Raw genomic sequence first — 15295 nt, forward strand, 5'->3', positions numbered from 1 at the left:
TGCGTATCCATAGCAAACAGGAGGATGCCATGTCAACACCATATTTTCAAACAGAATACCTGACTGATTCAGACAGTTGTCATCATGGCAAGAAAAAAAAAAGTAGTTTCTATTGCACCTGCAGCCAGGGCAACATTTTCACATTTGACATTTGAAATCTGGATGATTCATTTCTTTACTGCACTCTTTCCAAATAATTCACTGCACTCTTTTACAGAGGCTTTCTTTACTCATCACAGTATGTTTGCGCCTTGCAAAAATGGAGTGAGTCAATGTAGTCACCCTTTCTCCATTGTCCATGGGATTGTGTGTGTGCGTGGGAGTGTGTGTGTGTGCATGTGTGTCCACAGTAAACTAAAGGTAAACTGGCAAAGGTATAGTTATCAAACAAATGAGAGTGGTAAGTAATGAGTTCAACCTTTCCAGTCATCGCGTTCTTGACATGAGAACCAGGGTCAGAGTTCAAATACATCCAACACCTGGCAAACTGGGTACTGTAACTGGCCATCATGACAGCATATCTACTTAAATTTCAGTTAAACTTAAGGTCTTGACATACCTCTGGAAAAATCTTTGAGGGGCAGATATGGTCTTGCATTCAAACTTCAACACACAGACTGGTGTCTGGTCATGGCAAACATTACAGAGCAGAGAAGCAGGTTTCCAAACCTGAAAATACTTTAAAAAAAAAAAAAAAACACAAAAAAACACTATCACTTGTTTAGAGGCATTCTTTAACAGATTTCCCAATTTAACAGATTTCTCAATTTTCTGGCTTTCACCAACCTGCACAAAATCCAAACAATCTGTGCACACACACAAACACGCAAACACACACACGCTAAACCAACATTCTCAAGCTAATATTTAATCCTGTAGTAATCAAAGACAAGACGATATGGCATGTGAAATACTTGATTGCGACCCAAATCTCACTTCTGGCATGCAGTTTACAGCCACGCCTCTGTGTGTCATTGTTCAAATTATTGTTTAAAATACTGACTCATTCATACACACATTAGAATAAACCAAGAAAAAATTTTAAAAGGGGGGTGGCAGGGAGAGAAAAAAAAGTGTGTGCAAACAAACAGAACTGATGAACTTTGCTGAAATAATTCTGTGCATGCTCCCTTTTCTCCGTTTGATCACCTGATTAACATGCACATTCACACATACACACACACAGTATAAAAGAAGTTACTCGCTGGACAGTATCGAGGAAAGTACATGTAGGCTTCAGTTGAACAGAATTTTGACTCTCTTATTTACAAATGAGACTTTACTCTGAACTTTCCTCTTTTGTTTCCGCATTTCTGGTGGGTACCTGTGCTTACTTTGGACTTTATTTAAATTATTACATTGGATTTTATTTCAAAATTATGCAAGGGACAAGTCTCTTGTTACCGTGGGTTCTTTTGTGTGCACCATGCGTATGCTACACACGGGACCTCTGTTTATCGTCTCATCCAAATGACGCGCATTCAGACCACCACTTAAGCTGTAGTGGAGTTTACTTGGGACTTAGTTTTATTAAAAATGAGAGTTCAATGACCTGTCAATCCACTTCCTGCCAGGATACTATATAAGAAAACTTACTGACCTTTTAGAGCGTATTAAAATAGGGTGGAAAAAAACACCCCAAATTTATAGCCTGTGCATGTCAAAATTAGTATAAAAAAATTGAATAAACTATTTTGATGCCCCAAACCATTTCACATCCAACTTGCTGCATTGGTCTCACATGAAAAGGGTGTAAATGCTGATATGGACAATTTAAAGTAAGCCCTGAACAACTAGGAAGATCAATATACTCCTCTGATCATATCTAAGTAATCCACCATGTACACAGCTGATTCTCACATGCAAACCACATACCATGCATGTGTGCACTGACATCAACCATCCTACTTCAGCAATTAATTATTCCTCTGCACTGTGAAAGAAAATTGTGTGGCTTTCAGAACAGAATGCTCACCCTACTGCCCACTGACCACAATTCAGTGTCTACTTCCACAGTACTTATCATCCCTGTAATATATTCTAAATGCTTAACAGCCACCACAATTTCTGTAATTCGCTAGGTATAAAAATTTATGCTAAAAAGGCTGCAGCAAAGAAAATACCTAGCCTGTTATGTGGGATAAAAAAAAGAACAAAACAAGGTTCTGTCCAAAGTAATTCAAAATCAAGTGGAAACAAAAGACAGCAGCATGCAAATAAAAATACTACCTCCGTCCATATCATTTACAGGATGATTCCAGCTTGTTTATTTTGTTCTATTAGGGCGAAGGGAAGGGGGGGGAAAAAAACCATGAGTAATCATGCAGCATTTGAAGCTGGCAGTTAGGCTTTATTCACAGCTGAGAAAACTGTTCAACAAACATTTTAGAATGACAGATTTCATTTATTTCATGATTTCCAAAAGTCACAAGAGAAAATGGTGTATAAGCATTACCGATCAGTCACAAGATAAGATGTACAAAAATGACCGATCAGTCCTACGGATGTGCAGACGTGTGTGTCTTGAAGGCGCAAGCCCAAGAACTGTCTGTCTTCAATATAAGTGAAAGCGATCTTGTTTGCTGGGAGGTATCAGGATGGGTCGCAGGAATCTGGAAAAGCAGGCCACTGTTATGGGCTATCAACTGCCAGGCAGAGAATCTGTAATGTCTTTGCTTTGGCTCATTTACAACACACACACACACACACACACACACACACACACACACGCTGCACAACACACAGTACTGACACACACACTTATCAATTATTTCAAACACACGTGCATTCATAAACTTAACAATTATCCAGCTAAAAATCTGCATTCAAAATCCTGAGCTGCTCTAAATTAACAGTAACCTCACACATTTCAGGAACTCTCATAAAAAAAAATTAACATCCAAATGTGCACATTTTGGAAATACTGTTTCAACAGAACTAAATGTATGCCACTGAACCTCATATAAACTTAATTCATTCTTTGAAATGAAAACTGATATGGCTATGGAAATACCCAAAGGTTCATCTAAATTATGAACCAGGGATGGATGGAGACTGGAATGCTTATGAGGATACAAAGGAAATACACCTTCCAGGCTAATTGTAGCACTACCTTTTACACAATTTAACTTGAAAGTGAGTTATCAGATAATATGGATTCTTCCAAATGAGCAACACAATCACTCTTCACAGTGAACTGATCACAGTAGCATGGACTCCTCCCACTGAACTAGTCTGATGGTCATTCACAGAAGTTTGATGTGCATGTTTTAATTTTTCTGAAGCTGTGCAATTCCTGACATCAAACTGTCTGCAGACTTCTCTGTAACTAGATTAGTAACCAAAAAGGACAACCAAAACACAACAATTTCTAAAACATTATCTTATCAGTCAATTCAATCAAGGTCGAAAGTCCACACTTAAACCCATTAAAAAGTAGTCTTACTTAAAATCAGAACGAGAACTTGGAAAAAAAAATGTTGTCACCATTCTGAATTGAAAGCTAATCAGAATATTTACAACTCACCCTTCAAACCCATACTTACAAACTTGCAATATCATTCTCATTAGCACAATATGTTTTGTGAGGTAAAAACATTCTACATATATGAATTTACAACCAAACACAATTAAAAACTTTTCCCCAATCACTCACATATCACACACTTCTCTCCATGTGCAGGAAACAAAGGTCAAGAGAAAAAAATATCTAAAAGAAAGGCAGAAATGACGATCTACAGCAACAATTCAACTCTTCAGACAGCAATGCTGCTGTGATCAGGATGATGTTGCAGAGACTCTGAAAGACAAACAACACTCAAAAAACATGTCAGTAACATAATATAAACCACCTAAGCAGATTCAAAGCATAATAATGGCACAAGCATCATTCAATTGTGCAACCAAAACCTAAATGCTAACCCCTGTCCCATGAGCAAGCAACATTCACTTTATTTCACTGTTGTTAAAATTTCATTTGTTGGTTGGTTAGGGTGCCAAGCATATCTAATGGTCACTGACAACTATATGCCAAGGGATGTTTCGTCTTGGAGGGTACCAATTTATATGATAAAAAAAAGTCTAGCATGAAAACTACTGCAAAGACAGTATAATAGCCTGCACTTTTCTGAAAGGAAAATTGACACATTATCCAATTATGACAATTTCAAATGAATTTACTTATCTTGCAAAAGGAATAGTCCTACAATAATGTGGATGTAAATTTCCGTCCTGGAGCACTTTTTTGCATACCAAATTAGGCAGAAATTTCCGTTCTGGGGCAGTTTTTTGCACACCAAATGGGGCAGAAATTTCCGTCCTGGAGCACTCAAAGGGAACCCAGAAAGGCGAGCTATTTTGAGGAGCGGCCCCTTGTCCTGCTTGCATGTATCACAGTCTGTCATTTTTTTTTTCCATCAACTGCTGTTTCAGTTGGAAAATTCCTTTTGGCATGAGATAGATTTGTTTCTTTCCGTTATTATCATACTTTTTTATTTATATTCAGAAAGAACAGTTTCCCTGCTGTGCTTTATCACTGACAGCAACAGTGGGTTGTTGCTTTTTTATTTGTTTTCGTTTTATCTTTCAGTAATATACAGACTCAAAACTAAAATCCATGACAAACCTGTCTACAGACTTTTAAGGATTTAGAAACCAGCATGTCATTCTTTACAAATTCTAAGTCTTTCAAAACTCGTATTAACCTAATGTCCATACTTTTTTTTGTTTTTTTTTTTTTCTTCTTCTTTTTTTGCTAGTTTTTATTTCTTTTTTTCCTTCTTCTTTTTCTTTTTTTTTATAACAAATGCCTAGTATTTGATGCATTTGACCCTCTCGCTTTACAGTCTGTATCCATAAGGAAGAACAAAGTGTCAATATATGTATAATAAAACACTTATCAAATCTGTGTTGTTTATAGCCCCCCAAATGGTCGCACAGGCCATCACAACACTAAAAACCAACCAACGAAAGGAAAACTGCCACAGGAAAACATCCATCAAAGCAGGAACTGAAGTGTGTGGAAGCTGAACACACCGAGAAATATAAGCATGGTAAAATAGTAACCTGTGTGGAAGCTTCACACACCAAGAAATATCACCATGGTAAATAAAAGCTTGTGTGGAAGCTATACACACCAAGAAATATAACCATGGTAAATAGTAACTGAAGAGTGTCCAAGCGAGCACAAACCCTAAAGAAATGGCTTTTCCTCTACTGAATATAAAAGAAGAACAATAGAAGGGGGTAAAAAGGCAAACTCTCCTGCAGAAGTCTGCGCACTAAATATTTCACACACACACACACACACACACACACACACACTCATCCTCCCCTTTGTCCTCCCACCCCTCCCTAAGACTAAGTGAAAAACAAACAAAAAATCTATACATTCACACCATACACAATAACAATAACAACAAACAAATCCCCCCCAAAAAAGACTTTTAAAAACTTCCTCATGAAACACCTGAAAGATCTGTCAAGGTTAATTTCACCCCTAACAAGACAACTACCTAACCTCTAACTTCTTATTTTCTCTCCATTACCACACACACGCACAATAATGCAAACAGCATTAAGAACCAGATGGACAACAATTATAACCTTCAGAACCCACCACACCCAGAGAAAGATTCATCATAATACATAACCCCTCAAAAAAAAAAAAAAAAAGACACCGATCAGTGTTGCTGCATCCTCTCCTCCTCCTCATACCCAGAATCCTCCTCCGTTTCGTTGTTGACAACACCAGGAGAGCGGATGTACACTGGTGCCATCTTCCCCTTCACCACCTCCTCCGACACGACCACCGTGCTGATGTCAGAGCCAGGCACCTCGAACATGGGGTCCAGCAACAACGTTTCCTGAACACACACACACACACAAATATATAGAGATGGTTCCGTAAATCAAAAATAAAGCTGGCGTGACCTATATAATACTAGATTCTCATCAATTAAAAACAATCCTGGCTTGGACCATATAACACCAGATCTAAAGATAGAGAAATCATTCTCACTGAATCCAACAAATCAATTTTTACAGCTGTAAACATTTATGCAATTCTGATGGCTTCCAGTTACCTGGTAAGTTTTCCCGGGCAATACTGTGCAGGTTCTTTTTTGCGTTGATTCAAAGTCAGAACTTCAATCAGAAATTATGTAAGAATATGCCATTCAATTCTCTTTCTTTCTATTAGAGGGACAGAGGTAACTTTCTGCTAGATAACTTCTCGTTCTTTTGTTAAAACAATAAGGCTGACTAAGCTGCGAAAAAGGGAGCAAAGAATGTATCAGATCTGAATGACACACAACTTCCTCTGCCTCAAAAATGTTATACTCTTGTTGACAACTTGGCATAGGACAATTAAAATATTTCGTGAAAAAATATGAAAATAACCACACAAACTTCGACAGCAATACAATAAAAATTCAGTTCAACATCAGTAAGGAAACACAGACTTACGTATAGATGGAAAATTGATGCCTTCAAAACAAAATATACTAAAATATATATGGGCAGAAAATAACAAATTTGCATTTTCTTTTTTGTGTTAAGTAAATTGAGTTCATTCCTACACTTTCCAACTACTCAGTTACAAAACTGTGTGTCTGTGTCTGTCTGTGTGTGTGTCTGTGTGGAAGAACACCAGGTCTAATAACTTCGTCCAACTTACCAAAATGGCCCTCAATCCACGAGCACCTGTCTTCCTCTCCAGGGCCAAGTGAGCGATGGCATTCAAAGCTTCAGGTTTCACTTCAAGGAGTGCCTGTTACCAAGATTGCACTGTCTCTTCAAGATCAATACCACAGTTTGATTTTTTTTCCCTTTTATTTTTCTCCAGTAATCTCTTTATGGACTGTTCTTTTGTAATCCTAGAAGTTCCCTGCACCATTTTTCTTTGACTCACAGAATTTCTTAAAGGTTTTTTTATCTTTACTTTTTAGCAACAAAAAAAACCCCAAGAGGATTGAGGTTATAATCTAAAATATTTACTTTATGGTTTGCTTAAGGGTATTCTGCTCAATTTCATCTATAAGTTCCAATAAACCAATCAATTATTCTGTTCATTTCTGTCAATAAGTTCCATTAAACCAATCACACACACACACACACACACACACAAAAAGACCTCCCCCCCCACACACACACACACCCTCAAAAAAAAAAAAAAAGTTATTTCACATTGTCCATGCTGAACAGGGCCTAGTACTGCAACACACACACACACACACACACACTAAAACACACACACACTCTCTCTCTCTCTCAAACACACACACACTAACACAAACACACTCACTCTCTCTCACAGACACATCCACACACTCCACCCACCTACCCCCACATATACACACGAAAAGCAAACCATAAAAAAATACAAATACACACACACACACACACACGCACACAAAAAAAACAAAAAAAAAACCCTCTATCCTAGCCCCTCCCCTCCCCCCAAAAAGATAGTGAGCACGTTATCCGACCTTGTCCATGCTGAAGAGTGCCTGATACTGGGGCACCAGGGCGTTGTGGGGCTCTGTCAGGATCCTGACCAGCATGGACTCCGTCAGGCTGTGGAAAGGCACCACCACGGGCAGGCGGCCGCAGAACTCGGGTATGAGGCCAAACTCGATGAGGTCCCGGGCCTCCACCATGCGCAGCAGGGCATCCTTCTCCTCATTGTCCGACGTGGTGTCGCTGCTGTCCGCCTGGTTCCGCTGGTCCGCCTCCGAGGCCGCCCGCCGCCCCTGGCTGTTCAGCGTCGGGGCTCCGAAGCCCAGGTACTGTGGTTCGCAACACAGACTCACATGTTTATTTCCTCCCTTGCTGCTGCTTCTTCTTTTTCTTTGTTCGTGGGCTGCAACTCCCACGTTCACGCGTATGTTCAAGAGTGGGCTTTTACGTGTATGACCATTTTTAACCCCACCATGTATGCAGCCATACTCCCATTTTCAGGGGTGTACTGCTGGGTATGTTCTCGTTTCCATAACCCACCGAGCCCCGACATGGATTACAGAATCTTTAACATGCGTCTTTGATCTTCTGCTTGCATATACACAAGGAGGGGTTTCAGGCACAAGCAGGTCTTCTTTTCCTTTCAACATAAGATGCTGAAAACTAAACAAATATTTCCATTTGAGAAAACATAATTTTATCATCTCAGCGAGAGAAATTCATGTGTGGTGTATGCTACACAAACAATGCACCAGAACCACAGTCAGTCAGTATGAACAGACATCAACAGGTGAAAAATAAACAGAAAGTATACCACAGCAGCTTGCCCCTCGTGAAGCACCACCATTTCAACAAGTGACTTCAACAAATGCACACAAAATCACTGCTCACATCAAAATAATTGTAAACTTTGTATTTTGAAAAAAAAACACAATGAAACAAGTTTCTGACTGCTTACGAAGTTAAAATAAATATTGAGAAAGCAAAAATATCTCTCTCACCAAATTTTCTATTTAAAATACTCAAAGCAACTAAAAAAGGTAACTTTCTTTTCTTTTTTACTGACTCATGATAAGCATCATTCCTGGGTCATGTTGGTTCAATGCACATATTCACTGATGATAAAAACAGAAACAAAAACAACAGGGAACCAGTCGCCTGGAAAGATTTCATTACACTGTTACAAAAATCAAGACAATGTATTGTTCAGTGTTGAACATGCAAATACACACAACTACCCCTAAACATGATCTGTCCCCCCCTTGACACAAAAAAAGCACACGATCTCACCACACACTGAAGATAAACAGGACTTCACCTTCTCAGTCTTTCTGCGGCTGATGATGCGATCCAGCCCATTAAAAGCACCAGAGGCGATGAACAGAATGTTGGTGGTGTCTACCTGCACCGTCTCCCCACGCAGCTTTCGAGAGTTCCTCTCCGGCACGTTCACAATGGTCCCTTCCAGCATTTTCAGCATGCCCTAAGGCAGCAACACACAGAGATCACTCAGGATGAGAGATGCACCCTTAAAGAATGCTTTAGATCTCAATGCACCATTGTTTTTTAGGGGACTCAGTGCAGCACTGAATCTCTAGCAAACTGAAAATTTCCTTTTTATCACAATTCAGCTTTCCCAATAAACACTGTTATATACATATGTTATATACACTGCATTAACAGCACAGCCTTAGCAGGCAGAACCACCAAGAATCTTCTGGTGGAGTGGTGGCCTTAGGGCAACATGTGCACCTGAGAAGCTAGAAAATCTTGAGTGCACAGTTTCGAATCCCACACTCACCAATATTCTTGAGTGCACAGGTCCGAATCCCACACTCACCAATATCATCTTCCCACTCCATTAGACCTCAAGTGGTGGTCTGGCTTCTAATCATTCGTAAGAGACAATACCCACTGTGTGTAGCATGCATTTGGCACACATAAAAAGAACCCACATCAACAGAAGGGCTGTCTCTAGCATAATTCTGTAGAAAAATCCACTGTGGTAGTAAAACAAATATACTTGCAGGCAGAAAAAGCTAAAAGGGTGACACTGCACTATAGCCATGCACTCTCCCGGAGGACAGGAGCCTGAATTGTGCATAGAGAAATCTTTCATAACAAAATGTAATACAACAAAATGCAAATTCTGGAGAAAAAAAAAAGACAGAGCCTAATATCGCTTCAACACTTTTCTGACACCAAACCATCATTCAATCTGATGTTACAGGGTTTTTTCCCATTCTTTTTTCACGGTTAAGTATGAGTAATAAAATGAATCGACACACAAAGCAAATATTAAACAAAACCATTACACACACCAAAAACATATATAGAAGCTAAAATGAGTTGAAACATAAAGCAAAACAAATCGCAAAACCACACCATACAATGAAAAATATATATATAAACAAGAGAGGCAAGACCTTCAAGACTCACTTGTGATACGCTAAAAAAAAAAAAAATCCAAGCTTTTTATGTACTGAGCATAATTTCAAAATGTAATGTTTAAGATGAGAAAGATCAGTTTAAAGCAAATTAACTCCCCTAGCATTAATTACAGAGTAATTTCCCTTTTTTACTATCTGCACCAAAACGTTTGCAAAATAAATAAAACTTCCATGCTTAGCAAAAGAAGTTCCTGTTCAAACAAAAAATGATAATGACTGCTCTTGTTGTTGGGTCAGAATATCAGATCAAAGTGCCAAGTTTAGAGAATACAAAAAATATAAATATAACAGTAAATGCAGTTTGCATATAATTAGGCTTCATTTATTATTTTTTTGAGCCCATCCCAGAGGTGCAATATTGTTTTAAACAAGATGACTGGAAAGAACTGAATTTTTCCTATTTTTATGCCTAATTTGGTGTCAACTGACAAAGTATTTGCAGAGAAAATGTCAATGTTAAAGTTTACCACGGACACACAGACACATACACACACACAGACAACCGAACACCGGGTTAAAACATAGACTCACTTTGTTAACATGAACGGACACTTAAAAGCAAACATGGTACCTGCTGCACCCCCTCGCCACCCACGTCCCGCAGCTGGTGGATGCCTGGCACACTGCCAATCTTGTCCACCTCATCCAGAAACACAATACCTGCAACACATGCATTGCACATGTGTACTGTTGTGTGTTTGTGTGGGAGGAGCGGGGGGTGGGAAGGGGGGTGTTGGGAGGCCTGGGTACGTATGTTTGTCTCAGTTGACATCTAGGCCTGGGTGTCTGCGAGACTGAGACACAATCAAACCTCAGGAAAAGCTCTAAGGATTCCCACCTTGCTGAAGACTCAATAAAAATCTCAGGAAAAGCTTGCAGGATTTCTGACCTTGCTAAAGACACAATAAAAATTTCAGGAAAACCTCCAAGGAGTTCTCACCTTACTGAACACACAACCAAACCTCAGGAAAAGCTCTTAGGATTACCACCTAAATGAAGACACAATCAAACCTAGGGCTTTCAACTTGAAGACATTATCAAACCTGTCAAACCTCAGGAAAACCTCTATGGGGTTCCCACCTTGCTGAAGACACAACAAAACCTCGGGGAAAACCTCTATGGGGTACCCACCTTGCTGAAGACACAACCAAACCTCGGGGAAAACCTCTTGGAGGTTCCCACCTTGCTGAAGACCCAATCAAACCTCGGGTAAAACCTCTTGGGGTTCTCACCTTGCTGAAGACACAATCAAACCTCAGGGAAACCTCTAGGGGTTCCCACTTTGCTGAAGATACAATCGAACATCAGGATAAGCTCTTAGGATTCTCACCTTTCTGGAGACACAACCAAAGTGCGAGGAAAACCTCCAGGGGGTTCTCACTTTGATGAAGACAAAAATCAAACCTCAGGGAAAACCTCTATGGGGTTCTCACCTTGCTGAAGACACAAACCTCGGTGGAAAACCTTTAGGGGGTTCTCACCTTTCTGAACACACAATCAAACCTCGGGGAAAACTTCTAGGGGATTCTCACCTTGCTGAAGACACTGTCAAACCTTAGGGAAAACCTCTGGGGGGTTCTCAACTTGCTGAAGACACAATCAAACCTCAGAGAAAACGCCTACGGGGTTCTCACTTTGCTGAAGACACTGTCAAACCTCAGGGAAAACCTCTGGGGGGTTCTCAACTTGCTGAAGACACAATCAAACCTCAGAGAAAACGCCTACGGGGTTCTCACTTTGCTGAAGACACTGTCAAACCTCAGGGAAAACCTCTGGGGGGTTCTCACCTTGCTGAAGACACAATCAAACCTCTGGGGGGTTCTCACCTTGCTGAAGACACAATCAAACCGTTAGGAGGTTCTCACCTTGCTGAGCCTTCTCCACGTTGTAGTTGGCATCCTGCAGCAGCTTGGCGATGACTGACTCAATGTCTTCCCCCACGTAGCCAGCCTGGGTCAGGGTGGTGCAGTCACAGATGGCAAATGGGACGTCCAAACAGCGCGCCAGAGTCTGAGCCAGCAAGGTTTTGCCTGCACACACATTTCTCGCTTGTTTATCACTGATGTGAATGGCCCTGCCTCAGCCTTATCTTCCAGTTTCAGCATGTCTCTAAGAAGCTACAAGAAAACCAATAGTAGTGAGAAAAATGTTTAAAGAAAAAAAAACATGCTCTGCATGCCTGAATGGAGCCCAATGATTACCAATTTTTTTTTGTACTTAATGAGAAAAGGATGCCAAGTTTCACTGAACAACTTGTAAGTTTAGTGCATGAATGGCATCAGAAATGAGAATAATTTTGAGCATGAGACAAGCACCAAACACGCCTGACCCTGCCATGTTCAGCCTGTTGACTTGTGCTTGCGACAACAGCAAACTCTGGCACAGACACCCTTTCTACACCTATCTTCTTCATTACTATTGCTGCTATTTTCATTCTCTTTGGGTGCAAACATCATCAGAATACCTGTCGGCTGTATCATCATGATAAACAGATGAAAAATCTCCTCATTCCACAAAGGTCATTTTCGAGGCACAACTTTGCCTTGGGAGCTGGTTTTATTTCTTTTCTGTGTTTCTGTTTCGCAGGGTCGGAAACCAATCAAGATATCTGACTGAAAAGTATTCTCAGATCTATTTTCTCCATCATTCCCCCCCCACCCCCCCGCCCCCCTTACCCAACTCCCTTCCCTCTCTGTCTCTTGAACCATCTGCAAGTAACCTGACAGCAAATGCAAGCACGCAAATAAAAAAATATATATGAATATTAATAATAATAAATATATATATTTTTTTTTTTCTAAAACATCAGAAAGTAAAATAAGACAATTAAGCCTTTTTTTCTTTTTTTTGCACAGTATAAACATTGTAGCTTAAACTTGTTGCTACTCATTTGTCTTCGTTCGCATTTGTTAATGTATACTAGAACAATTAAAGATTATTTAAACCAAACTTTTTTTTTCTCTTATTACCAGATCCAGTGGGCCCCAGCATAAGGATATTGGACTTCTCCAGCTTGAGTTCCATGGTGCTGGCGTCCAGAATATCAGAGCGCTTAGATTCTTCTTGCTGCTGCTGAGGCTGACCCATCGAAGGACCGAGGGGACTGCCAGGGCCACTCACAGCTATCTGCAACATGTCTGTGAAAAAGAAAAAATAATATACATGTATGATAGTCAGTCATGTCCAACTTTGACCATCAGAACAGTAGAGGAGGCAACTGGTGTCCTGACTATCTGGGCTAGAATTTGATTCTAGTGGAGAGTGTGCTGCCCAGGTTCCACCCACCCCAACCTTCTCAGCCAAAAGGGTTTTAGGACAGTTGGTATTGGGATGATCGCCAAAGGCCAGCTAGCCCCCCCGAGGCTGCAGCAGTAAAAGCCAGTACAATCTCGCCTCCTAGTTTGAAGTGTCATTGTCCTTCACGAAAGACTAAGCTGTTAACAGAATCCCACTGCAGTGGAGAAACCACTGTACATATATAACAAAGAAAAGAAACCATATATATCAAAATGGTAAAGTGAAGTTGGACACAAGGTAAGTGATGGCAGACCGGGCCAGTAGAGCAATACGGACATGCACACCCACTTCACTCCATCCCCCCCAAAAAGACAGTAATGTAAACACAAACACACTGTTGATACTTTCATGCTAGTAAGCATATGATATTGATAATCAAGCCATAGAAATGTGTCTCAAGTAGTTGTTACGACAGTGGTAAGGGGGTAGGTAAGGGGCCTGGGGAGGGGGAGGGGATGCTTGAAACAGAAGTCAAGGAAGATACGACCCATCATCCACATACATCTTAATACCTGAAAATATTCCAAACCATACATAAACAGACAGACAGACAGGCAGATAAGACAGATAGAGCGATATCGGATGGACAAAAAAACAGAATCTCTTACTGTGCAGACAAAGAACAAAAATTAACACAGAAAGGTGACAAAGAATCATAGGATGAAGCATTAACTCAGTACCGCCAGTTAGTTCCCCTGACTTTCCCCACAGATGACCCATTTGTATGGGTAAGAAATAAAATCACCAAAAAACAATTGTTAGAATTTATAAACTGAAAACTTCCAAACTGATCAGAAACATAAAAATTAGTATGGAACAAAATATAAAACTTTCTCCCTTCTTATGCTATCATACAGTGAGATGACGAAAGCATCCTTTTTTCTTTTTTTCCGAATTTGCACACGCTGACTGACATGTAAACGAATTAAATTCAGAGTATTCTATAGCCACAATAGGGCCAATTCATTTAACTCTGTTGTCTGCCTTGTTACTGAGACGAGACTGGGTCAAACGCCATTGTTGACACGCACTGTTCAGTCACCACGAAAATAACTCTCCCGCTCATGAGCACAGTAACACACACTGCATTTATTGGTTGCAGTGGAGGGTGGGAAGGTCACTTCAGATGTTCTTAACTTATAAAGTCATTATATAAATTAGGTGCCACTCCAAAAATTCAAAACTAGCTAAGGCCCGAATCCAGGTCCTTCGACTGAAACGGCTGTAGACAGTATAACTATAAGCCTGATCGAGGCCCTTTGTACAGAGTGAGTTGACCCTGTCCAGTGTCAGACAATTTTGTATCAATTCTTTTTTAAATGCTCTCACCTTGTCAGGGAATTTTTCGATTCTGGGGTTATTTTGTTGTTGTTGTTGTTGTTTTCTAGCACAAAAGTATTGGGGATACAGAAGGAAATAAATAATTTTGTGAAGGAAAATGAATGTGGATTCTGAACCTGGGCTTTTTTTTTTTCTCTCTATTTTGAATGTAGATAGCTGTTTAGGCATTTCAAAGTAAAGATAACAATTTTTGTGCAACAAAAACATCTATTTCCACTTCCACTGAATGACATCCAAAAAGATAACAAAAAAATAGTTATACAGTTGGAAGTAACATGTTTGTTGTCAGGTTATTCATATAGAAGAAAATAAAACAGGATATAAGTTGCAAATCACAACTCTTGTAGACATACAAGTGAAAAACTTTCCCAACATTGACAAACATGTGTTCCAGCAACATAAAAAGTCTGTCATGTTCTCAGAAACTGAGCAGTCAAGTTTTCTGACAGCTAAGAGCTTTCCCCATACAGAGTGGGAAGGTCTCTGATGACACTCACTCACTCCAGGGATGACTGAAGTGTCTGTTATACATCCGGTTTGCCTCTCTGCAAACAAGTCAGCCATCTGATCGGTGACAAAAAGCGTGAAACACACACACACACGTTTCTTGTCCACTGCACTGAACACCCTGGGTTTCATGAAAATTGTGGATTATTGACTGTTATAAATTCCTGGCATTGTTCAGTGAAAGAAATAATTCAGACGTTCGTGGCCATGCTCCCTTCTACATCCAAACTGGCATTCCACCT

At 40.0% G+C, this 15295-nt stretch overlaps 1 protein-coding gene across 5 annotated transcripts in view; it reads right to left on the bottom strand.

Annotated features, from left to right (window-relative positions):
* Window positions 1–342: 342 nt before the first annotated feature.
* Window positions 343–15295, bottom strand: part of LOC143282099 (ATP-dependent clpX-like chaperone, mitochondrial) — a 31295-nt gene continuing 16342 nt past the window's right edge. Inside the window, exons 7-14 of one of the 5 annotated variants that reach the window (XM_076587593.1) lie at window positions 12878–13045; window positions 11774–11938; window positions 10480–10568; window positions 8777–8941; window positions 7488–7787; window positions 6677–6769; window positions 5716–5864; window positions 343–678 (exon numbers count right to left, since the gene is read on the bottom strand). In XM_076587593.1, the coding sequence (XP_076443708.1) occupies window positions 606–678; window positions 5716–5864; window positions 6677–6769; window positions 7488–7787; window positions 8777–8941; window positions 10480–10568; window positions 11774–11938; window positions 12878–13045 (1202 nt within the window). In that variant the 3' untranslated portion in view covers window positions 343–605. Of the gene's footprint in view, window positions 679–848; window positions 5865–6676; window positions 6770–7487; window positions 7788–8776; window positions 8942–10479; window positions 10569–11773; window positions 11939–12877; window positions 13046–15295 lie in introns of those variants that run through there. The other 4 variants (XM_076587592.1, XM_076587595.1, XM_076587594.1 and 1 more) reach the window with 4 other exon arrangements.

Source organism: Babylonia areolata, chromosome 5, assembly GCF_041734735.1.
Source record: "Babylonia areolata isolate BAREFJ2019XMU chromosome 5, ASM4173473v1, whole genome shotgun sequence".
Lineage (NCBI taxonomy): Eukaryota > Metazoa > Mollusca > Gastropoda > Neogastropoda > Buccinidae > Babylonia > Babylonia areolata.